General features: G+C 43.1%; 1 protein-coding gene across 2 annotated transcripts in view; it reads left to right on the top strand.

Moving 5' to 3' along the window:
- smarca2 (SWI/SNF related, matrix associated, actin dependent regulator of chromatin, subfamily a, member 2) overlaps positions 1–23,033 on the top strand; it is a 186,556-nt gene extending 163,523 nt beyond the window's left edge. For both annotated transcript variants that reach the window (XM_061895971.1, XM_061895980.1), the window contains exons 33-34: positions 1,453–1,586; positions 21,966–23,033. In XM_061895971.1, coding sequence (XP_061751955.1) covers positions 1,453–1,586; positions 21,966–22,001 — 170 coding nt within the window. In that variant the 3' untranslated portion in view covers positions 22,002–23,033. The remainder of the gene's footprint in view (positions 1–1,452; positions 1,587–21,965) is intronic.
- The last annotated feature ends 3,452 nt before the right edge of the window (positions 23,034–26,485 follow it).

The following is a 26,485-nucleotide window of genomic DNA, read 5'->3' as shown; positions in this document are numbered from 1 at the left end:
ATGGGCGTAATAGATGACTCCCAGTAGCTACATTGTTGTTCATACCAATGACTAAAAAAATGGAAGCCATTACCTCCCTGCTTGGCACTCAGCATCAAGGGTTGGAATTGGCCGTTAAATCACCAAAAATGATTCCCGGGCGCAGCCACCGCTCCTGCTCACTGCTCCCCTCACCTCCTAGGGCATGGGTGTCAAAATCTGACCCGCCGTGTAATCTAATTTGGTCCTTGAGGCAATATCAATTTAGCATTAGAGCTGGCCCGCCGGTGTTATACAGCGTCGGTGCCGCTGTAACACCGCATTCACCGCTAATACTCATACTTGCCAACCCTCCTAATTTTCCCGGTAGACTCCCGAAGTTCAGTGCCCCTCCTGAAAATCTCCCGGGGCAACCGTTCCCCCGAATTTCTACCGATTTCCACTTGGACAACTTTAAGTCACTGCCATTAGCGTTCTCTACAACCTGTCGTCACGTCTCCTTTTCCTCCATACTAACAGTATGTCACATAATATTTGTGGCTTTTACACACACACACACACACACACAAGTGAATGCCAGGCATACTTGGTCAACAGCCATACAGGTCACACTGAGGGCGGCCGTATAAACAACTTTAGCACTGTTACAAATATGCGCCACACTGTGAACCCACACCAAACAAGAATGACAAACCCATTTAGGGTGAACATCCGCACTGTAATACAACAGAACAAATACTCAGAACCCCTTGCAGCACTAACTCTTCCGAGAAACTTCCAGCAAACTGACTTTATTCATGCATTTTCTCTTGCTACTTCAAGGCTTGAATGTTTGGTTCATTCATTATTGTTATTTTATTTTCAAATGTTTTTTTAGCCTGTGGAAAAAAATTGATATTTACCTTAGAAGATTGCAAATAGAAAAAAAGGCATACAATTTTCATTGAAATTTTAAAATTTAAATTATTATTATTATTTGAAACTGGATTTTGCATGTCACTAAAGTTATATAAGCCTTGCTTGTTCAATATTTAATGCAAAACTTGTTAGGGTCCCTATTAAAAGGTTAATTATTTCAACCTTGGCCCGCGGCTTTGTTCCGTTTCAAATTTTGGCCCACTCTGTATTTGAGTTTGACACCCCTGTCCTAGGGGGTGATCAAGAGTAATGAGTCAAATGCAGAGAATAATTTCACCACACCTAGTGTGTGTGTGTGTGAGACTATTAGTGGTACTTTAACTTCAACTTACATTGTTAACCATCTAGAACAAGCCGTATTTTACAATAAAACATTTAAAAAAAGAGAAAAGCATATGTGTTCTTGTCTAACATAGGGACTTTGAATGATAGGCAACTTAAAAAAAAAGGTGCAGGTCCCCTTTAAATATACATATTTACATACGAGTCCATCAATCACTCCTTTGTTATGCATGATTCATGTGCATGTTAACAAGCTGTGCTTACCCCTCGCAGCAAAGCCGGTGTGGGTCAAGATCAAACTGAACAAAGAAGCCCGGAGTGCCGAGCGAGGCAAGAAGCGGCAAAGCAGAGCCAAGGCCAAGCCCGTTGTCAGCGACGACGACAGTGACGACGACCAGGACGCCAATGTAAGTCACACCCCTGCTAGGTAATCCAACGCTAATACTAAAGTAGTCGGAGAAGACTTCTGGTTTTCCAGATGACTTAACGTATTTTTTTGGAGTATAAGTCGCACCTGCTGAAAATGCATAATAAAGAAGGAAAAAACATATATAAGTCGCATTTTTGGGGGAAATTTATTTGATAAAACCCAACACCAAGAATAGACATTTGAAAGGCAATTTAAAATAAATAAAGAACAGTGAACAACAGGCTGAATAAGTGTACGTTATATGAGGCATAAATAACCAATTGAGAAGGTGCCTGGAACAATCTGTCACTCCTAATCGCTAAATCCCATGAAATTTTATACGTCTAGTCTCTTAGGTGAATGAGCTAAATAGTATTATTTGATATTTTACGGTAATGTGTTACAGGGTATCCGCGGATCCTTAAAAAGTCTTAAATTTATTCATCTAAAATTAAGGCCTTAAAAAGTATTACATTTATTAGAATTTCCTAAAATGGTCTTAAATTCAGGCTTCACGGTGGCAGAGGGGTTAGTGCGTCTGCCTCACAACACGAAGGTCCTGCAGTCTTGGGTTCAAATCCAGCTAATTTTTGTACAGCCCACGCCACAATTGCATTTTAAAATTAACATGCCAGCTTTTTTTTGGTTATTTTTGCAGTATGATACCTGTTAGCATTAGAGATGTCCGATAATGGCTTTTTTGCCGATATCCGATATTGTCCAAATCTTAATTAACGATACAGATATCAACGGATACCAATATATACAGTCGTGTAATTAACACATTATTATGCCTAATTTTGTTGTGATGCCCCGCTGGATGCATTAAACAATGTAACAAGGTTTTTCAAAATAAATCAGCTCAAATTATGGGAAAAAAATGCCAACATGGCACTGCCATATTTATTATTGAAGTCACAAAGTGCATTATTTTTTTTTTTTTTACATGCCTCAAAACAGCAGCTTGGGATTTGGGTCATGAGAGAGCATGAGGAGATTAAGGTGGGCGGGGTTTTTAGGGGATAGCGGGGATGTATATTGTAGCGTCCCGGAAGATGTAGTGCTGCAAGGGGTTCTGGGTTTATGTTCTGTTGTGTTTACGTTGTGTTACAGTGTGGATGTTCTCCCGAAATGTGTTTGTCATTTTTGTTTGATGTGGGTTCACAGTGTGGCGCATATTTGTAAGAGTGTTCAAATTATTTATATGGCCACCCTCAGTGTGACATGTATGGCTGTTGACCAAGTATGCAGGCATTCACTTGTGTGTGTGAAAATCCGTGAATATTATGTGATTGAGCCGGCACGCAAAGGGAGTGCCTTTAAGGTTTATTGGCGCTCTGCACTTCTCTCTACGTCCGTGTACACAGCAGCGTTTTAAAATGTCCCAATTTTTACTTTTTGAAACCGTACCGATAATTTCCTATATTACATTTTAAAGCAATAATATCGGCAGTCCGATATTATCGGATATCTTTAGCTAGCATGCCATTGTTAGTATCTTAATTTATTTATTTTTTAGCTAATTTTGTATGTTTACACACAGCTAAGTCACATTTTAGTACTTGATGCGTGCTAACGTTAGCATTTTAATCCCATTTTTTAGATACACATATCAGAGTAATATCTTTTACTACTTGACATAAATTGCAGTTAGCATTTTAACTTGCCAACATTAACATACTATCTTTTTTTTTTAAACCTAATTCAACAAGTATTTAGCAGTTTATATTTTTGGATTTCACCAATGTGAGCATGTTTTTGTTAGAATATTAGCATAGTACTTTTTTTATTAGAATTTCCTAAAATGGTCTTAAATTCAGGCTTCACGGTGGAAGAGGGGTTAGTGCGTCTGCCTCACAACACGAAGGTCCTGCAGTCCTGGGTTCAAATCCAGGCTCGGGATCTTTCTGTATGGAGTTTGCATGTTCTCCCCGTGAATGCGTGAGTTCCCTCCGGGTACTCCGGCTTCCTCCCACCTCCAACAACAAAACACTGAACACACACTCAAATGAGCCTCAGTTGAGCTCCAGCTGGCTGTTCTCGTTCACGAGTTCTGCCTTTATTTTTTTCAGCTCACTTTTTTTTTCTTTGTATCTCTTGAAGAGATACAAAGAAAGAAATGAGTGAGCTTAAATCACTCACTTTTACTCAAAGACGTGCCGTAACTTTTGCTCAAAGACGTGCCCCGAAAAAAAAACAAAAAAAAAACTGTCCCAGACAATTTAAGACCATTGAGTACTGAATTTAAGACCATTTTAGGAATTTCTAATAAATGTAATACTTTTTAAGGCCTTAATTTTAGATACATAAATTTAAGACTTTTTAAGGATCCGCGGATACCCTGTAACACCATCCATCCATTTTCTACCGCTTATTCCCTTTTGGGGTCGCGGGGGGCGCTGGCGCCTATCTCAGCTACAGTCGGGCGGAAGGCGGGGTACAGCCTGGACAAGTCGCCCCCTCATTGCAGGGCCAACACAGATAGGCAGACAACATTCACACTCACATTCACACACTAGGGCCAATTTAGTGTTGCCAATCAACCTATCCCCAGGTGCATGTCTTTGGAAGCCGGAGTACCCGGAGGGAACCCACGCATTCACGGGGAGAACATGCAAACTCCACACAGAAAGATCCCGAGCCTGGATTTGAACCCAGGACTGCAGGACCTTCTTCATATAACGTACACTTATTCATCCTGTTCACTATTCTTTATTTATTCTAAATTGCCTTTCAAATGTCTATTCTTGGTGTTGGGTTTTATCAAATCAATTTCCCCAAAAAATGCGACTTGTACTCCAGTGCGACGTATATATGTTTTTTTCCTTCTTTGTTGTGCATTTTCGGCAGGTGCGACTTATACTCCGGAGCGACTTATACTCCGAAAAATACGGTAATCAGCAACTAGTCAACGTTAAAAAATATATATAATTTTGTATCATCTAGTGCAGGGGTGCCCAAAGTGGGTCCGGGAGGGGGGCAAATTTCCAGATCCATCCATTTTCTACTGCTTGTCCCGTTAAGGGGTTGCGGAGGATGCTCGAGCCTAACTCAGCTGCATTCAGGCAGAAGCCGGGGTACACCCTGGACAAGTCGCCACCTCATCGCAGGGCCCAAAAAACAACATTCAAAAATAAATTTCCAAAATTTCGTTTGGCCCCAAAGTTGTGGTTTTCCTTAAATGTCCTAAAAATCCCAGAATCTCCACCACCTTTTATATGTTGTTATGGGGTGTCCAAACAAATCAAAGCATGCTGGGGTACTTTTCACCTTCAAAACCAGTACAATACTTACATTTTTATTTTCAAATAATTAGAAAATGGTATTTTGGGTGAAATGTTGTGTGGATGCTGAAGTGCTGAACTGAAATGCTAACAGTTAGCACATCAATTAGCAAATTATGAGAAAACCAAGTTAAAAAAAAAAAAAAAAGTACTATGCTAATATTCTAACAAAAACATGCTCACATTAGTGAAATCCAAAAATATAAACTGCTAAATACTTGTTGAATTAGGTTTAAAAAAAAAAGATAGTATGTTAATGTTGGCAAGTTAAAATGCTAACTGCAATTTATGTCAAGTAGTAAAAGATATTACTCTGATATGTGTATCTAAAAAATGGGATTAAAATGCTAACGTTAGTACGCATCAAGTACTAAAATGTGACTTAGCTGTGTGTAAACATACAAAATTAGCTAAAAAATAAATAAATTAAGATACTAACAATGGCATGCTAGCTAAAGATATCCGATAATATCGGACTGCCGATATTATTGCTTTAAAATGTAATATAGGAAGTTATCGGTATCAAAATTATCGGTACGGTTTCAAAAAGTAAAAATTGGGACATTTTAAAACGCTGCTGTGTACACGGACGTAGAGAGAAGTGCAGAGCGCCAATAAACCTTAAAGGCACTCCCTTTGCGTGCCGGCTCAATCACATAATATTTACGGATTTTCACACACACAAGTGAATGCCTGCATACTTGGTCAACAGCCATACATGTCACACTGAGGGTGGCCATATAAATAATTTGAACACTCTTACAAATATGCGCCACACTGTGAACCCACATCAAACAAGAATGACAAACACATTTCGGGAGAACATCCACACTGTAACACAACATAAACACAACAGAACATAAACCCAGAACCCCTTGCAGCACTACATCTTCCGGGACGCTACAATATACATCCCCGCTATCCCCTAAAAACCCCGCCCACCTTAATCTCCTCATGCTCTCTCATGACCCAAATTCCAAGCTGCTGTTTTGAGGCATGTAAAAAAAAATAATAATGCACTTTGTGACTTCAATAATAAATATGGCAGTGCCATGTTGGCATTTTTTTTCCATAATTTGAGTTGATTTATTTTGAAAAACCTTGTTACATTGTTTAATGCATCCAGCGGGGCATCACAACAAAATTAGGCATAATAATGTGTTAATTACACGACTGTATATATTGGTATCCGTTGATATCTGTATCGTTAATTAAGATTTGGACAATATCGGATATCGGCAAAAAAGCCATTATCGGACATCTCTAATGCTAACAGGTATCATACTGCAAAAATAACCAAAAAAAAGCTGGCATGTTAATTTTAAAATGCAATTGTGGCGTGGGCTGTACAAAAATTAGCTACGGGCTACATTTTAGACACCTCTGGTCGTTACTATTAAATGTTGTTTGGACAGCGGACCATTGGCACATTTTCACTTACGCCCTTGGAGGCAAAAAGTGTGGCCACCCCTGATCTAGTGCCGTGCTGTAAAGAAATATCAGTTTTTTAATAAGGAGTCTTGTTGTGAATGTCTATTGTAATAGACATTCACATATAGTGATGCTCTGCAATAACCTACATAAAAGTGGTTTTAAGAAAACTTCAAATATGCTCTAAACTTTATATATTAGTCGACAAAATGTACTGTAATTTTAATGCTGAGGAATTTACTGTATTTTTCGGATTATAAATCGCTCCGGAGTATAAGTCGCACCTGCCGAAAATGCATAATAAAGAAGGAAAAAAACATAAGTCTCACTGGAGGTTATGTCGCATTTTGGGGGGAAATGTATTTGATAAAACCCAACACCAAGAATAGACATTTGAAAGGCAATTTAAAATAAATAAAGAATAGTGGACAACAGGCTGAATAAGTGTACGTTATATGAGGCACAAATAACCAACTGAGAAGGTGCCTGGTATGTTAACGTAATATATTATGGTAAGAGTCATTCGAATAACTATAACATATAGAACAGGGGTGTCAAACTCAAATACAGAGTGGGCCAAAATTTAAAACTGAACAAAGCCGCAGGCCAAGGTTGAACAAATTAACCGTTTTATAGGGACCCAAACAAGTTTTACATTGAACAAGCAAGGCTTGTATAAAGTAACTTTATAGTGAGATGCAAAATTGAGTTTCAAATAATAATAATAATAATTAGAAAATATCAATGGCATATCAAATAAAATTTAAATACAAATGTAATGCCTCTTTTCTGTTTGCAGCCTTCTGAGGTAAATATCAAAATATATTGTAGCGTCCCGACAGAGTTAGTGCTGCAAGGGATTCTGGGTATTTGTTCTGTTATGTTTGTTATGTTACAGTGCACGCGTGGGTTCCCTCCGGGTACTCCGGCTTCCTCCCACTTCCAAAGACATGCACCTGGGGATAGGTTGATTGGCAACACTTAATTGGCCCTAGTGTGTGAATGTGAGTGTGAATGTTGTCTGTCTATCCGTGTTGGCCCTGCGATGAGGTGGAGACTTGTCCAGGGTGTACCCCGCCTTCCGCCCGATTGTAGCTGAGATAGGCGCCAGCGCCGCCCGCGACCCCACAAGGGAATAAGCGGTAGAAAATGGATGTTACAGTGCAGATGTTCTCCCGAATTGTGTTTGTCATTCTTGTTTGGTGTGAGTTCACAGTGTGGCGCATATTTGTAACAGTGTTAAAGTTGTTTATACGGCCACCCTCAGTGTGACCTGTATGGCTGTTGACCAAGTATGCGTTGCATTCACTTATGTGTGTGTAATAGCCGCATGTATTATGCAAGTGGGCCTGCACGCTGTTTGTATGGAGGAAATGCGGACGTAACGACAGGTTAGAGAGAATGCTAAAGGCAGTGCCTTTAAGGCACGGCCTCAATATTGTTGTCCGGGTGGAAATCGTCAGAATGCTTGCCCCGGGAGATTTTCGGGAGGGGCACTGAACTTCGGGAGGATTTGCAAGTGTGAGAAATTGCGGTGTTACAGCGGCACCGCTGCTGTGTAATAACGGCGGGCCAGCTGTAATGTTAATTTGCTATTGCCTCAAGGGCCAGAGTTTGACACCCATGATATAGAACATGCTATACATTTACCAAACAATCTGTCACTTCTATTCGATAAATCCCATGAAATCTTCTTCCTCGATGTCACTTCTAAACAACTCTGCCAACTCCAAAGGTATGCGCCGCTTCCTCTTGTCGTTTTCTGCTGCATATTTCACTACGTCCAGCTTGTAATCTGCAGTACATGATTTCCTTTTCGGTGACATTTTCGTTCAGCCCTTCTCAGTTTTTTATAAGTTACCGCCAGCGATGAAATGATCCATTTTAATAGCTACGGCAGTAGCATATAGTATATAGCAGTTAGCATTCCATGACCCACAATACACTTCTACCATGACCCTAACCCGCCGAATTCTTGTTGGTTGACGTGTGTGTGACGATTGCTGACATTTTCTTTGTCTCTTCCGCGAATGAGATAAATGATATTATTTGATATTTTACGGCAATGTGTTAATAATCTCACACATAAGTCGCTCCGGAGTACAGTTGTGATCAAAATGATTCAACCCCCACACAATTCTGGTGTTTTAGCAAGTTGGACATTTATTCCGTATTTTGTTTATAGTCATATCAAATAAAGATGTGTCAAATAGACAAATGCAACTTAAAGTGTAACCCTGTATTTTACAAAATACCAAAAAAGGCCATTTTTCTGAATATCTCATTGACAAAATGATTCAACCCCCTAGTTCCATGCATCTTTAGTACTTAGTAGAACACCCTTTGGCAGTAATGACATCCTTCAAAGGTGATACATAAGCGGACACAAGCTTCTTGGAACCATCTACAGGTATTTTAGCCCATTCCTCTTGGGCAAAGGCCTCCAGTTCATTCATATTCTTGGGCTTGCGTGGTACAACTGCCTTCTTCAAGTCCCACCACAGCTTTTCTAGAGGATTAAGGTCTGGCGACTGTGAAGGCCTCTCCAGAGTCTTCCAGCCCTTCTTCTGCAACCACTCTGATGTTGATTTGGAGGTATGCTTGGGATCGTTGTCCTGTTGGAAGGTCCAACGTCTCCCAAGCCTCAGCTTCGTCACTGACTTAATGACATTTGCAGCTAATATATCCTGCTAGGAAATAGAATTCATAATGCCTTGAACGCGCTGGAGATTCCCGGTACCTGAGGCAGAGAAACAGCCCCAGAGCATGATTGACCCCCCACCATGCTTAACAGTAGGCAAGGTGTTCTTCTCTTTGTAAGCTTCATTTTTTCTCCTCCAGACATAACGTTGATTCATAGGCCCAAAGAGTTCCACTTTTGTCTCATCACTCCATTGAACAGTTTCCCAAAACCTTTGGGGTTTGTCCATATGATTTTTGGCATATTGGAGTTTTTTTTACTTGTGCCTGGTAGTCAGAAGTGGGGTGCGCCTGGGATTTCTGGCATGGCGGCCTTCATCTCGTAGTGCGCGCCTTATTGTCTGGGACGAAACCTGTGTTCCCCCCTCTGCAATGTCCTGTTGTAGTTCCTCAGCTGTTATCACCACTGTACGCTTCAAATACCGGACAGCAGTTTCAGACGGCATCCTCTTTCTACCACGTCCAGGTAGTGTTTCCACTGGGCCTTTAGCTTTAAACTTGCGAATTATGCTCCCAATTTTGTCTCTTGGAATGTGTAATGTATTTGCTATTTTCTTAAATCCATATCCTTTCTTATGAAGAGAAATTACCTCCCTTCTTGACTTCTTTGACCACTCCCTGGACTTCACCATGTTGCAAATACACCATTGACCATCTACAAGAAGCTGAGTCTTTTTCAATCAGTTTAATTGTTGCTCGTTATGGTTCTAATCACATCCACAGGTGTTTTCAACACCTGATTGAAAAGACCTTATTCAAATTCGGTTCTTAAGAGTGCTGATCTCCAAGGGGTTGAATCATTTTGTCAATGAGATATTAAGAGAAATGACACTGTTTGGTATGTTACAAAATATAATGTAATTCAAGTTGCATTTTTCTATTTAATGCATCTTTATTTAGTATGACTATAAACAAAATACGGAATAAATGTCCAACTTGCTAAATTACCAAAATTGTGTGGGGGTTGAATAATTTTGATCACAACTGTATATGTCGCCAAACTATGAAAAAAACTGCGACTTATAGTCCGAAAAATACGGTAGCGGACTAAACCTAAACTAATTTGCATGAGTCATAGGCATCCGTCCGTCAGTAGTGACGATGGGTTGCGCCTGGGGGAGTTCATTCCCTCTCCATGCGCAAGCCTGGGCAGAAAGTATGGAGATCTTAGGTTGCCCAGACATCAAGATCCCCCTCTCGGCCGTGTCGATGTGGCCCAGAGGAAAGCAAGGCAATACATCTGGCATCGGCTTGGCTGCAGGAGCTGCCGGCAAGGGGTCAGCAATGACACCCAGTCGCCTCAGGGGCTCCACTCCTGATTTTCTGTCTGGGTTTTCTCCCGTAGCCTTTCCTTCTCCCAAAGGTACCACAAGGCTGCGGGTAATTTAGATGAGTAAAATATGACTAAAACTTATATACATTTCCATCACAAGACTATGACTCAAACTACTTTAAAAACTGCTGTCAAAATGAACACTGATTTGAAATACAAAAGGCTATATCCACAGTGCTGATTTTTTTTGCCCATATGTGTCATGTATCGGACTTTTTCAGGTCAGTGTGATCAGTACAATTCCAATGTTTTGACCCCTTTTCCATGTGGTGATATATATATATATATATATACATATATATATATATATATATATATATGTATATGTATATGCACATCCAGTCCGGAAGCTGGGGCTGCGTTCATAAAAAGGCAATAGCGTCATAATTCTTTTCCAAAACACATTGAAATGGTGGACAAGTGCGCATAACAAAAAATGTTTTAGTACTCACGTCAATCACTCCAACCTCTGACTTGTCGCCCACATGCTTCAAAGCAAATGCCACACAAGCTGCGAGAACCAAACTCCTTGCCCTTCTTTTTCCGTCTCTTCTAAGCCAAATAATATGTTAGCGAAATAATAATGTTCAGGAGCCTTGAAATTGCCACAAATGCGCCAGGACTGAGACCTACACAAATGAGAGTAACGTTAAATTTGTGTAACGTCATTGTTTGTGCACATAAAGGTCACTACTTGGATTCTATCCATTCATATTAGATATTGCATTTTTCTTTGCAGTGCGATTGACAACATATAGGAAATAGATCAGTGCATGAATAGGTGTGTGGAGGGGGGCGTGGCCTGCGGGCCTGCAGCGAAGCTGGGTGTGCCCGGACCGGCTTCGAAATCAGCCGCAGGTGCGTCGATGGCTCACCTGGGCCTGGTTATCTAATCACCTGTCGCTCTGTTTAAAGGCAGCAGCCGGAAGGAGAGAGTGGTTGGAGCTGGAGTAAGAGCGAGAGCGAGCCAGACACGGACACAAAAGACAATTGCTGGAAAGCAAGCCACAGATTTTATTGCAAAATTAAACCGGGCTATCATGTCGGTGCTTGGTGGTCCCAAGAACCCCTGGAAGGCAACCTCCATATGGTGATTGCGACTTAGGTGTACTAAAGCGCTATACGAATACACACCATTTAGCCATTTTAGATCGGATTTAAAAAAACATTTCTAATTACATGTCATACCCTACACTGTGAACTTAGTCAAGTACAAAAACGTATTACTCTGTTATCTTATAAAATACTTACATAAATAAAAAATAGATGTCTGTATCATATACATCAGTGGTCCCCGCAGAATAATTTTTTATTCATTTTTATTTAAAAAAAAAAATATATATATATTTTTTTTAAATTAAAGCAACAAAAAACACAATATCCACTTACAATTAGTGCACCAACCACAAAAACCTCCCTTTTTCATGACAAAGAAAAAGAAAAAAGTAGAGTTTTAACTTGCACTTACAGATGTAGCGACAAACTGTGATTACTGACCGTGGTTTTCTGAAGTGTTCTTCAGCCCATGTGGTGATATCCTTTACACACTTATGTCGCTTTTTTATGCAATACCGCCTGAGGTAACAAAGGTCACAGGCATTCAATGTTGGTTTTCAGCCTTGTCGCTTACGTGCATTGATTTTTTTTTCCAGATTCTCAGAATCTTTTGATGATATCACGGACTGTAGATGGTGCAATCCCTAAATTATTTGCAATAGCTCGTTGAGAAATGTTGGTCTTAAACTGTTGTTGGACAATTTGCTCATGCATTTGTTCACGAAATTGTGACCCTCGCTTTATCCTTGTTTGTGAATGACTTAATAAATACCCAATCATGGTACCCACCTTTTCCCAATTAGCCTCCTCACATGTGGGGTTTTCCAAACAAGTGTTTGATGAGCATTCCTGAACTTTCTCAGTCTTCTTTGCCACTTGTGCCAGCTTTTTTACACATGTTACAGGGCTCAAATTCCAAATGAGCTAAAAATAACAAAGTTTACCAGTTCAAACGTTACATATCTCGTATTCGCAGTCCATTCGATTGAATATAAGTCGAAAAGGATTTGCTAATCATTGTATTCTGTTTTTATTTAATATTTACACAACGGGACAACTTCCCTGGTTTTGGCTTTTGTAAAATACAGACATCAGATGTTTCACCGTATGTTCCATTGAAGTGTATTGTGCCATGAACCCTGCAAATCCAACATGAGGAGGAGTAATGTACGTTATTCCTGCGTCAGAGTCCCTTCCAGCCATCGTATTTGAATCCCACTGACGCAATCAGGTGCTTACACTTCCCTGCCTGAAGCTGAAATCGACAGTTTTGCACACCGCAGTCATTCCAACCTCCCAGCAAGATCGTTGGGTTTATTTTTTATTTTCAAATACATCTTCAGCCTGCGTCATTGAGTCACCAGTTCACATGTCAAGTGACTCATTGTTTACCCTCCTGTCATGACGACTTGTCACTTGTCACGCCAGCAATCATGCCTTCAAGAGCTGTAGACAACATGACCGCATTAGCCGGAATCATCTACTGACAAATGACATGGTGGAGCCATGAACCCCCATATGTCAATCCTTTAGTTTGTCAAAGCTTAAAGGGGAACATTATCACCAGACCTATGTAAGCGTCAATATATACTTCGATAGTGCAGAAAAAAGACCATATATATTTTTTAACCGATTTCCGAACTCTAAATGGGTGAATTATGGCGAATTAAACGCCTTTCGGTTTATCGCGCTGGAGGCGATGACGTCAGAACGTGACGTCGCCGAGGTAACACACCCGCCATTTTCATTTACAACACATTACATACACCGGGTCTCAGCTCTGTTATTTTCCGTTTTTTTGACTATTTTTGGGAACCTTGGAGACATCATGCCTCGTCGGTGTGTTGTCGGAGGGTGTAACAACACTAACAGGGAGGGATTCAAGTTGCACCACCGGCAAGAAATCTGCCGCCAGACCCCCATTGAATGTACCAGAGTGTCTGCACATTTTACCGGCGATGACAGACATGGCACAGAGATGTATGGATATCAATCAATCAATGTTTACTTATATAGCCCTAAATCACTAGTGTCTCAAAGGGCTGCACAAACCACTACGACATCCTCGGTAGGCCCACATAAATGGGTTGTACTTGTATAGCGCTTTTCTACCTTGAAGGTACTCAAAGCGCTTTGACACTACTTCCACATTTACCCATTCACACACACATTCACACACTGATGGAGGGAGCTGCCATGCAAGGCGCCAACCAGAACCCATCAGGAGCAAGGGTGAAGTGTCTTGCTCAGGACACAACGGACGTGACGAGGTTGGTACTAGGTGGGATTTGAACCCGGGACCCTCGGGTCGCGCACGGCCACTCTCCCACTGCGCCACGCCGTCCCTAAGGGCAAGGAAAACTCACACCCAGTGGGACGTCGGTGACAATGATGACTATGAGAACATGATACTGTGAAAGATCAATCCATAATGGATCCAACACAGTCGCGAGAGTCCAGTCCAGAGCGGATCCAACACAGCAGCGAGAGTCCCGTTCACAGCGGAGCCAGCAGGAAACCATCCCAAGAGGAGGCTGATCAGCAGCGCAGAGATGTCCCCAGCCGATACACAGGCGAGCAGTACATGGCCACCGGATCGGACCGGACTCCCTCCACAAAGGAGAGTGGGACATAGAAGAAAAAGAAAAGAAACGGCAGATCAACTGGTCTAAAAAGGGAGTCTATTTAAAGGCTAGAGCATACAAATGAGTTTTAAGGTGAGACTTAAATGCTTCTACTGAGGTGGCATCTCGAACTGTTACCGGGAGGGCATTCCAGAGTACTGGAGCCCGAACGGAAAAAGCTCTACAGCCCGCAGACTTTTTTTGGGCTTTGGGGATCACTAAGGATAACCTGCAGATGCATTTGCAACGATAGTCAACAAAATCACAAAGGTGAGTTTTGTTGATGTTGACTGCCAGCTAATCGATGCTAACATGCTATGCTAATCGATGCTAACGTGCTATTTACCGGCGGTGCTAAAGCAGACATGGTACAGAGATGTATGGATAACCTGTAGATGCATTTGCAACTATATTACGTTTCATTCCACCCACATTTAAGTAAATAAATAATAAATGGGTTGTACTTGTATAGCGCTTTTCTACCTTCAAGGTACTCAAAGCGCTTTGACACTACTTCCACATTTACCCATTCACACACACATTCACACACTGATGGAGGGAGCTGCCATGCAAGGCGCCAACCAGCACCCGTCAGGAGCAAGGGTGAAGTGTCTTGCTCAGGACACAACAGACGTGACGAGGTTGGTACTAGGTGGGATTTGAACCCGGGACCCTCGGGTCGCGCACGGCCACTCTCCCACTGCGCCACGCCGTCCCTAAGGGCAAGGAAAACTCACACCCAGTGGGACGTTGGTGACAATGATGACTATGAGAACATGATACTGTGAAAGATCAAACCATAATGGATCCAACACAGTCGCGAGAGTCCAGTCCAGAGCGGATCCAACACAGCAGCGAGAGTCCCGTTCACAGCGGAGCCAGCAGGAAACCATCCCAAGAGGAGGCTGATCAGCAGCGCAGAGATGTCCCCAGCCGATACACAGGCGAGCAGTACATGGCCACCGGATCGGACCGGACTCCCTCAACAAAGGAGAGTGGGACATAGAAGAAAAAGAAAAGAAACGGCAGATCAACTGGTCTAAAAAGGGAGTCTATTTAAAGGCTAGAGCATACAAATGAGTTTTAAGGTGAGACTTAAATGCTTCTACTGAGGTGGCATCTCGAACTGTTACCGGGAGGGCATTCCAGAGTACTGGAGCCCGAACGGAAAAAGCTCTACAGCCCGCAGACTTTTTTTGGGCTTTGGGGATCACTAAGGATAACCTGCAGATGCATTTGCAACGATAGTCAACGAAATCACAAAGGTGAGTTTTGTTGATGTTGACTGCCAGCTAATCGATGCTAACATGCTACGCTAATCGATGCTAACATGCTATTTACCGGCGGTGCTAAAGCAGACATGGTACAGAGATGTATGGATAACCTGTAGATGCATTTGCAACGATAGTCAACGAAATCACAAAGGTGAGTTTTGTTGATGTTGACTGCCAGCTAATCGATGCTAACATGCTATGCTAATCGATGCTAACGGGCTATTTACCGGCGGTGCTAAAGCAGACATGGAACAGAGATGTATGGATAACCTGTAGATGCATTTGCAACAATATTACGTTTCATTCCACCCACATTTAAATAAATAAATAATAAATGGGTTGTACTTGTATAGCGCTTTTCTACCTTCAAGGTACTCAAAGCGCTTTGACACTACTTCCACATTTACACATTCACACACACATTCACACACTGATGGAGGGAGCTGCCATGCAAGGCGCCAACCAGCACCCGTCAGGAGCAAGGGTGAGGTGTCTTGCTCAGGACACAACAGACGTGACGAGGTTGGTACTAGGTGGGAATTGAACCAGGGACGCTCGGGTTGCGCACGGCCACTCTTTCACCGCGCCACGCCGTCGAAAAACACTTACCAATCGACGAATTTAAGTTGCTCCAGTGTCAAAAGATGCGCAAGTCCTGATCGTTTGGTCCGCACATTTTACCGGCGATGCTAACACAGCTATTCGGCCATGCTATGACTTTTTTTTTTTCCAAGATGTCGCTGCTGTAGTGGCTGCTGTTGGCAGGAGCTCTGTGCTCTTGTGTCATCCCTTTGTGTTTCCCTCTTGTTTTCATGTGTTATTATATTTTCTTGCCTTTTGGTCCGGGACCCTTTGGGACTGTGTGACAAGGGGTGGCACTTTCGTGACCTCTGTGGTGCTTTTTTGTGGACTTCTGGATCCGCCTCCCGGGAGCCTTTTGGCCATGGAGTCCAGCTGCTGGGTGTCTGACACACCGGAGTCGGTTTGGAGGGACTGGAGGAGATGCGGATGAGGGGACAGGGCCGCGGAGCTGGCACTAGGCGGTGGGACGGAGAGGCCTCGCGGTGTCTTGGCTGGGTGAGCAGGTGTCGGACACCTCGGTCACCTTGGACGTATCCTCGCTCATCCATGCGGACTGGACAGCGGCCGAGAGTGGAGTCGGATCTCTTGGTTGCTTTGTTGGGTCTGCTCCTGTCTCTGGCCATACTCTTTCCACCCCAGCGGACGATGGCGTGGAACATCGCAGAGGCCACCACAGTGGATATGTTTCTTTTACTTGTTATTCATAGCTGTGTGTAGAAGTGTCTGGTTGTATCTGCTGCTTTAATGTCTTTAATGTCCTTTGTTTTCTTTGATGTTTGTTGCGTGCCTCTTACACACATGTAAGAGGGATGTGTACTATGGCTATGAGTTGTTTTTTCCCTTGGCCTCAGTTTGCACCCCCTCTCCCCTTATCTCATCTTTTTTGTAAGGGACGCTGGAAGACCCGTCAGCGATCCTGTTCTGTCTCCATGTAACGTTTGTCTGATCTTGAATGGGATTGTGCTGAAAATTTGAATTTTCCTGAAGGAACTCTCCTGACGGAATAAATAAAGTACTATCTAATCTAATCTAATCTAATTTACTGCGAAACAAACACTTACCAATCGACGGATTTAAGTTGCTCCAGTGTCAAAAGATGCGAAAGTCCTGATCGTTTGGTCCGCACATTTTACCGCCGATGCTAACGCAGCTATTCGGCAATGCTATGGCTATGAATAGCGTCAATAGCTATTCGCTCAATAGCTTCAGTTTCTTCTTCAATACTTTCATACTCCAGCCATCTGTTTCAATACATGCGTAATCTGTTGAACCGCTTTAGTCGCTGAAATCCGAGTTTGAATCCGAGCTAATGTCGCTATATCTTGCTGTGGTATTCCCATTGTTTGTTTACATTGCCAGCACTGTGTGACGTCACAGGGAAATGGATAGTGGTTTCGAAGATAGCGGAAATAAGGCACTTCAAAGCTTTATTTAGGGATATTCCGAGACCGGTAAAATTAAAAAAAAAAATACAACAAGCCACTAGGAACTGATTTTTATTGTTTTTAACCCTTTTGAAATTGTGATAATGTTCCCCTTTAAAGCGAACTCCTCAAGCAAAAATGCCTCACCTTGATCCTCTGCTTCCATTTTCAGGGGGGTGGATATGAAAAGCATGAAAAATATCAACTTTTATACATCGTGAAACGGGGTGGCTGTCGCAAAGAAAGAGCAATTTGGTACACTGCAGTAACGTGGACTTGTCTGTCGTCGTAAAAAAAAAAAAAAAAGGCCAGCCAGAAGGCACTCGCGTATCCGTGTGATGATCCCACTCCCACGCTTGACTTTAGACAAGACACAGATTATCTTGCTACAGGAAGTCCGCGCTCTCATACTCGTTCTGTGCGGGCGGGCTATAGAGCGTTTTCATTTCGGGCTCCAGTACTCTGGAATGCCCTCCCGGTAACAGTTCGAGATGCCACCTCAGTAGAAGCATTTAAGTCTCACCTTAAAACTCATTTGTATACTCTAGCCTTTAAATAGACCTCCTTTTTAGACCAGTTGATTTGCCGTTTCTTTTCTTGTTCTCCTATGTCCCACTCTCCTTTGTGGAGGGGGTCCGGTCCGATCCGGTGGCCATGTACTGCTCGCCTGTGTATCGGCTGGGGACATTTCTGCACTGCTGATCCGCCTCCGCTTGGTATGGTTTCCTGCTGGCTCCGCTGCGAACGGGACTCTCGCTGCTGTGTTAGATCCGCTTTGGACTGGACTCTCGCGACTGTTTTGGATCCATTATGGATTGAACTTTCACAGTATCATGTTAGACCCGCTCGACATCCATTGCTTTCCTCCTCTCCAAGGTTCTCATAGTCATCATTGTCACCGACGTCCCACTGGGTGTGAGTTTTCCTTGCCCTTATGTGGGCCTACCGAGGATGTGGTAGTGGTTTGTGCAGCCCTTTGAGACACTAGTGATTTAGGGCTATATAAGTAAACATTGATTGATGATTGATTGAACAACGATTAAATTTAGTTTTAGGTAACTTTACCAAATTCCATCCATCCATCACGGGGGCAGCAGCCTAAGCAGGGACACATAGACCTCCCTCTCCCCAGCCACTTCGTCCAGCGCCACCCGGGAGACATAGTCTTTCCAACCATTTTACCATGAATTGATTAACGTGGACCACGACTTAAACAAGTTGAAAAACGTATTCGGGTGTTACCATTTGGTGGTCAATTGTACGGAATATGTACTTAACTGTGCAATCTACTAATAAAAGTATCAATCAATCAATCAATCAAAAACCTGTCCTGGGTCTTCCCCGTGGCCTTAAACCGGTCAGATGTGCACTAAACACCTCCCTAGGGAGGGTGTTCGGGTGGCATCCTGACCAGATGCCCGAACCACCTCATCTGGCTCCATGTGAAGGAGCAGCGGCTTTACTTGGAGCTCCCCCCGGATGGCAGAGCTTCTAAACCCTATCTCTAAGGGAGAGCCCCCCCACCCGGCGGAGGAAACTCATTTCGGCCGCTTGTACCCGTGATCTTGTTCTTTCAGTCATAACCCAAAGCTCATGACCATAGGTGAGGATGGGAACGTAGATCGACCGGTAAATTGAGAGCTTTGCCTTCCGGCTCAGCTCCTTCTTCACCACAACGGATCGATACAGCGTCCGCATTACTGAAGACGCCGCACCGATCTTCCCTCCCTTGCTAACAAGACTCCGAGGTACTTGGACTCCTCCACTTGGGTTCACAGTGTGGCGCATATTTGTAACAGTGTTAAAGTTGTTTATACGGCCACCCTCAGTGTGACCTGTATGGCTGTTGACCAAGTATGCCTTCCATTCACTTGTGTGTGTGAAAAGCCGTATATATTATGTGATTGGGCCGGCACGCCCCTAATATTGTTGTCTGGGTGGAAACCGGGAGAAATTCGGGAGAATGTTTGCCCCTGGAGATTTTTGGGAAGGGCACTGAACCTGTAGGGTCGGCAAGTATGACTGGAAGACAGAACTGCTCTGTACTTCTCCCTACGTCCGTGTACCACTCCGTACAGCGGCCTTTTAAAAAGTCATCAATTTTACTTTTCGAAACCGATACCGATAATTTCCGGTATTGCATTTTAAAGCATTTATCGGGTCGATAATATTTTGCCACAGTGAACCCCATGAGCTCATAGCTAGACGGGCAAAACCTAGTTTTCTAAACATGGCCCTGAATGTAAAGATGGTGCTAAGAAGCAGGACGATAGAAAGAAATCATAGAAAACTTGGGCCGCCGTTGGGAGAGTGGCCGTGCCAGCAACCTGAGGGTTCCTGGTTCAATCCCCACCTTCTACCAACCTCGACGCGTCCGTTGTGTCCTTCACCCTTGCTCCTGATGGGTCGTTGTTAGGGCCTTGCGTGGCTGCTGCCGCCATCAGTGTGTGAATGTGGAAATAGTGTCAAAGCGCTTTGAGTACCTTGATGGTACAAACCCCGTTTCCATATGAGTTGGGAAATTGTGTTAGATGTAAGGGAATACAATGATTTGCAAATCATTTTCGACCCATATTCAATTGAATGCGCTACAAAGACAAGATATTTGATGGTCAAACTCATAAACTTTTTTTTTTTTTTTTTGCAAATAAAAATTAACTTAGAATTTCATGGCTGCAACACGTGCCAAAGTAGTTGGGAAAGGGCATGTTCACCACTGTGCTACATCACCTTTTCTTTTAACAACACTCAATAAAGGTTTGGGAACTGAGGAAACTAATTGTTGAAGCTTTGAAAGTGGAATTCTTTGCCATTCTTGTTTTATGTAGAGCTTCAGTCGTTCAACAGTCCGAGGTCTCCGCTGTCGTATTTTACGATTCATAATGCGCCACACATTTTCGATGGGAGACTGGTCTGGACTGCAGGCTGGCCAGGAAAGTACCCGCACCCTTTTTTTTTTTTTTTACAAAGCCACGCTGTTGTAACACGTGCTGAATGTGGCTGGGCATTGTCTTGCTTAAATAAGCAGGGGCGTCCTCGAAAACGACGGCGCTTAGATGGCAGCATATGTTGTTCCAAAACCTGTATGTACCTTTCAGCATTAATGGTGCCTTCACAGATGTGTAAGTTACCCATGCCTTGGGCACTAATGCACCCCCATACCATCACAGATGCTGGCTTTTGAACATTGCGTCGATAACAGTCTGGATGGTTCGCTTCCGCTTTGTCCGGATGACACGATGTCGAATATTTCCAAAAACAATTTGAAATGTGGACTCGTCACACAGAACACTTTTCCACTTTGCATCAGTCCATTTTAGATAATCTCAGGCCCAGAGAAGCCGGCGGCGTTTCTGGATGTTGTTGGGGCTTTATAGCTTGGTTGGTAGAGTGGCCGTGCCACCAACTTGAGGGTTCCAGGTTCGATCCAAGTCACTGCCGTTGTGTACTTGGACAAGACACTTTACCCACGTGCTCCCAGTGCCGCCCACACTGGTTTAAATGAAACTTAGATATTGGGTTTCACTATGTAAAGCGCTTTGAGTCACTAGAGAAAAGTGCTATATAAAAATAATTCACTTCACACACACACTTCACTTGATGAATGGCTTTCACTTTGCATAGTAGAGCTTTAACTTGCACTTACAGATGTAGCGACCAACTGTATTTAGTGACAGTGGTTTTCTGAAATGTTCCTGAGCCCATGTGGTGATATCCTTTAGAGATTGATGTCGGTTTTTTATACAGTGCCGTCTGAGCGATTGAAGGTCACGGTCATTCAATGTTGGTTTCCGGCCATGCCGCTTACGTGGAGTGATTTCTCCAGATTCTCTGAACCTTTTGATGATATTATGGACCGTAGATGTTGAAATCCCTAAATTTCTTGCAACTGCACTTTGAGAAAACGTTGTTCTTAAACTGTTTGACTATTTGCTCACGCAGTTGTGGACAAAGGGGTGTACCTCGCCCCATCCTTTCTTGTGAAAGACTGAGCATTTTTGGGGAAAGGAGTTTTTATACCCAATCATGGCACCCACCTGTGGGATGTTCCAAATAAGTGTTTGATGAGCATTCCTCAACTTCATCAGTATTTATTGCCACCTTTCCCAACTTCTTTGTCACGTGTTGCTGGCATCAAATTATAAAGTGATGATTATTTGCAAAAAAAAAAAAAAAAATGTATCAGTTTTCGCATATTCAACTGAATATGGGTTGAAAATGGTTTGCAAATCATTTATATTTACATCTAACACAAATCCCCAACTCATATGGAAACGGGGTTTGTACTTGATCAAGTTGTGTAGTTATGTAGCCAACTTGTCTGAGTCCCTACCCTGCTCGAGGAAATATATACACAATATGAAGACAATTATAAAGGACAGCAGGTGTTTAACATCAACACTTCCCTTCTTACCCATGTGTCAGTAGGTCTCGACACTCCTTGTCCGCCTCCGCCCGCAGAGTGTCAGCAGGCAGGCAAAGTCTAAAAAAAGGCCTCATTGCTGCCATGGCAAGACATTATTTTTTCTCTTTTTTTACTTCTGTCTTGTTTGTGGACTGGAGTTGCGTCGATGCCCTGAGCGGACGAAAAAAAAAAATAAATCCTCACCCGTCTCCAACCTCCCGTGTCTTCTCAATTTCCATTATTGTTTTTTGTGTGTCTCTGCAGGACCAGTCGGACGGGAGCAGGAGTGATGACGAGTGAGGACGTGCAACCTAAAAAGAAGGTCCTATACGGTCCAGGTTCTTTTTTTTGTTTGTTTTTTGGTCTCCTTCTTCATTTGTTCTGTTAGTTCACGCAATTATTCCCCCCAAAATCCTTGTTTTCAAAGACACTTTTTTTAGTACATTTTTTAAACTTCCAGAGAGGCTTATATCACTAGCTTTTGCAATTGTTACTTAACGCTCGTTCGCACCTTTACAAGACCACATAATGAGATAAAATAAAAATAAAAATAAAAAAAGTGGGCATAGTTGTCTACCGAGAAGCACACGCTTACTTACGCTCACTATCAATCAATCAATCAATCAATGTTTATTTATATAGCCCCAAATCACAAATGTCTCAAAGGACTGCACAAATCATTACGACTACAACATCCTCGGAAGAACCCACAAAAGGGCAAGGAAAACTCACACCCAGTGGGCAGGGAGAATTCACATTCAGTGGGACGCCAGTGACAATGCTGACTATGAGAAACCTTGGAGAGGACCTCAGATGTGGGCAACCCCCCCCCCTCTAGGGGACCGAAAGCAATGGATGTCGAGCGGGTCTAACATGATCCTCTGAAAGTTCAATCCATAGTGGCTCCAAGACAGCAGTGAGAGTCCCGTCCACAGGAAACCATCTCAAGCGGATCAGCAGCGTAGAGATGTCCCCAACCGATACACCACTAACAAGTTTGTTTTGCTCCTGGACTGCTGGAGTGGACTTTTTGCAGAACATTAGAAACAAGGGGGCAAAAACATTGTTAAAAAAGAAAAAAAATCAGTATTATGGCTTTTAAACGATATATTTGAATCAGTATTTTTGATGTATTTGTGCAGCCGGTATCGGGGCAGTCTTTGTGTATTTTCTGTGTTTGTTTTTTTTTAGCATGTACGTCATTTTGCCGTATCCTCGCCCGTATCTGTCATTCAAGTGTGACTTAATGTTTGCTTTCTTTGCACAGTGTCTTTGTGGTCGTGTCGCATAGCCCAGAGCCAATTAAAAATCACCAATTTGGAGCACAAAAAACATGTTGTTGGTCTTCTTTTTTTTTTCCGAGTCAACCTGTAATGCCAAGCATCGACATTTTTATTTTCATAAATAATCTGGATTAACAAGGTCTCCCTCTCTGTAGGGATCATGTTTATAGAATATATATACCCTATTTTTCAGGCTATTTTCTCAAAAATTGACAGTGTGCCTTGTAAATGTATTAATTCTGGTTGTGCTTACTGACCTCGAACCAATTTTATGTCATACAAGATGGATGAATAAGTGGGACCAGTAGATGGCAATCACACGTATGAGATAGGTATGGACTGCAGGTCGATGCCTGTTCAATAAATGACGCGAACAGGTACCGGTAAGTAAGCAAGCAACACCAAAACTGTGATGCTTCTATACCTCCTAAGGCCCAAGCTAGTTTTTTTTTTCATGCTTTTTTTATTTCTTATTTTTATATTTTTTGTTTTTTCTTTGCTATTTGGGCTGATTGGACCCTAATTAGAATTAAAAACTAAAAATTATCTTTTGATATGATGTACTTAGTCCATAAGTACACAAGCGTGTACTTATGGACTTCATGTGTGGTGACATGCTATTTTTTTTTTACACTTTTTTTTAAAAATTCCATTGTATGTTGTTCTCTTCTGACACCACCAGATGGCAGTATAAGTGTGCACATAAGTGGCCATAAGACCCCAATTCAGTAGTGTACACAATTTTGGAAATGAGAGCTAAAGGTGCTGTCCACGCATGTGGCCACGAAGGCCTTTAGAGGTTTTAAGAATATGTATATGTATATATCTATTACACATGGCGCTCAAAAATCTGTCAAATGTTCTAATACGACTTTGGTAAGCTTCAAAGCCGCACCGTTTAATGGATCGTCGGCGCATTGCGGCTACCGTAGTCAGACGTGCTGTGCTTCAACATACAGGTTGTCAAGGCGTGGACTTTGGTGTGGTTTGTTTTCCCGTGGTGCAAAGCGATTGGAACGGACATGGCGTGAAGGTAATGACATCTTTAATCTTAACTCAAAAATATTACAAAAACAAAGGGGATAAACAAAAGGCGCTCTCAGGAGGTTCAAAATTTGACTATTAAAAATAAAACTTGCACTTAGCCAAAACTATGGACATCGAAAATGAAAACACTTACTGTGACCGAGAGAGAGCATGGATCATTGGCATGGATAACATGGGTGTGTAGGAGGCGATAGAGGGTGGTGTCGCCAGGCTGACTGCCTGGCAACTGCAGGCTTAAATAGGTGCAGTGATGACAGGTGCGGGAGTCCAGACAAATCAGGTGTGTGAGTCACGTAACAGGTGAAAACTGATAGGTTGGCATGGTGACAAAACAAAAAAGAGTGCCCAATGAATCCAAAACAGAACATGACCACAAAACATGACACAGGTATTATTATAGTGCGTGTATAAGGACCCCAAAATGGCAACAATGAGAATACATATTTGGTGTTTTAAATCCCCCTATTATGCAAAAACAACTTTTTTTAACTACAGTATTAGTACCTGCTCGTGTGTATTTAGAGTAAGTCCCGAAAATGTACTCCACACCGTAGTCAATAAGCTACTACAATCAATCAGTCAAAGTTTATTTATATAGCCCTTAATCACAAACCACTACGACTTCCTTGGCTCTGATCCCACATCAGACCAAGAAAAAAACTCAACCCAATGGGCACAGTGAGAAACCTTGGACAGGTAGAAGTGGAGTCACATAAATAAGACCCGCGCACAAAATGGCGCATCCTGAAGAGACGGTCAGAAAGCGACTTGAAGCTCCAATCAGCCGCCTTGACAAAAGAGGTGCAGAACATGGTCCACTCGGACTCAATGTCCAGCACTTCCCTCTGTTCAAAGTTCTTCCGGAGTTGGGAATTGAAAGTCTCTCTGACAGGGGACTCTGCTAGACGTTCCCAGCAGACCCTCACAATGCGTTTGGGCCTTCCAGGTCTGTCCGGCGTCCTCCCCCACCATCGCAGCCAACTCACCACCAGGTGGTGATCGGTAAAAATCTCCGCCCCGAACTTCACCCGAGTGTCCAAAACATGACGCCGCAAATCTGATGACACAACTACAAAGTCGATCATGGAACTGTGGCCTCGGGTGTGGACATCCTTATGTTTGAACATGCTGTTTGTTATGGAGAATCTGTGACCAGCACAAAAGTCCAATAACAAAACACCACTCGTGCTCAGATCCGGGCTGCCATTCTTCCCAATCACGCCTCTCCAGGTTTCACTGTCGTTGCCAACATGAGCGTTGAAATCCCCCAGTAGGACATGGGAATCATATTCCAGTACTCCCTCGAGTGTATCCAAAAAGGGTGGATACTCTGAACTGCTGTTTGGTGAGTAAGCACAAACAAGAGTCAGGACCCGTCCCCCCACCCTAAGGCGAAGGGAGGCTACCCTCGCGTCCACTGGGTTAAACTCCAACAAGCAGGCTTTGAGCCGGGGGGGCAACAAGGATTGCCACCCCAGCCCGTCGCCTCTCAATGCCGGCAACGCCAGAGTGGAAGAGAGTCCATCCCCCCTCGAGAGAACTGGTTCCAGAGCCCTTGCTGTGCGTCGAAGTGAGTCCGACTACATCCAGCCGGAACTTCTCCACCTCACGCACTAGCTCAGGCTCCTTCCCCCCCAGTTAGGTGACGTCCCAAGAGCTAGCTTATGTCGCCAAGGATCGGCCGCTCGGCTCACATCGCATCCGACCTCTATGGCCCCTGCTATGAGTGGTGAGTCCATTGGAGGGGGGGACCCACGTTGCCTCTTCGGGCTGTGCCCAGCCGGGCCCCATGAGTACAGGCCCGACCAGGCGCTCGCCATCGTGTCCCACCTCCAGGCCTGGCTCCAGAGGGGAGCCCGGTTGATCCGCGTCCCGGCGAGGGATATCGGGGTCCTTGATTGGTTTTCTTCGTTGCTCTAGGAGGAAAACGCAGACAAAACTGCTTGTAACTTCCGGTAGGAATGTCGGAGAGACATGAAACAAAAACTTCTATGTAGGTCTCACTTAGACCTACATTTTAGTAATTAACATCCTTCAGCAAAAATCAACAGAAAGTTAAAAATTACCCCTTCAAAATAAAAGTTTTGTTAACACCTGTCACCTTTTTTCAAGGTGACGGTATAGCTCGGTTGGTAGAGCAGCCGTATCAGCAACTTGAGGGTTGCAGGTTCGATCCCCGCTTCTGCCATCCTAGTCAATGCCGTTGTGTCCTTGGGCAAGACACTTAACCCACCTGCTCCCAGTGCCACCCACACTGGTTTAATTGTAACTTGGATATTGGGTTTCACTATGTAAAGCGCTTTGAGTCACTTGAGGAAAAAGCGCTATATAAATATAATTCACATCACTTCACTTCAAACGTTATCTCCTGAGCGATTTGTCGTTTCGGCTTCAAACTCGCACAGGACAGAGTTTAAACCCTTCTGATTAAAAGTTATCGAAATAGTTTTGATT

This window comes from Nerophis ophidion, linkage group LG01 (assembly GCF_033978795.1).
Source record: "Nerophis ophidion isolate RoL-2023_Sa linkage group LG01, RoL_Noph_v1.0, whole genome shotgun sequence".
Classification (NCBI taxonomy): domain Eukaryota; kingdom Metazoa; phylum Chordata; class Actinopteri; order Syngnathiformes; family Syngnathidae; genus Nerophis; species Nerophis ophidion.
The sequence above is the reverse complement of the archived record's forward strand: the minus strand, read 5'-3'. Positions and strand labels throughout refer to the sequence as shown.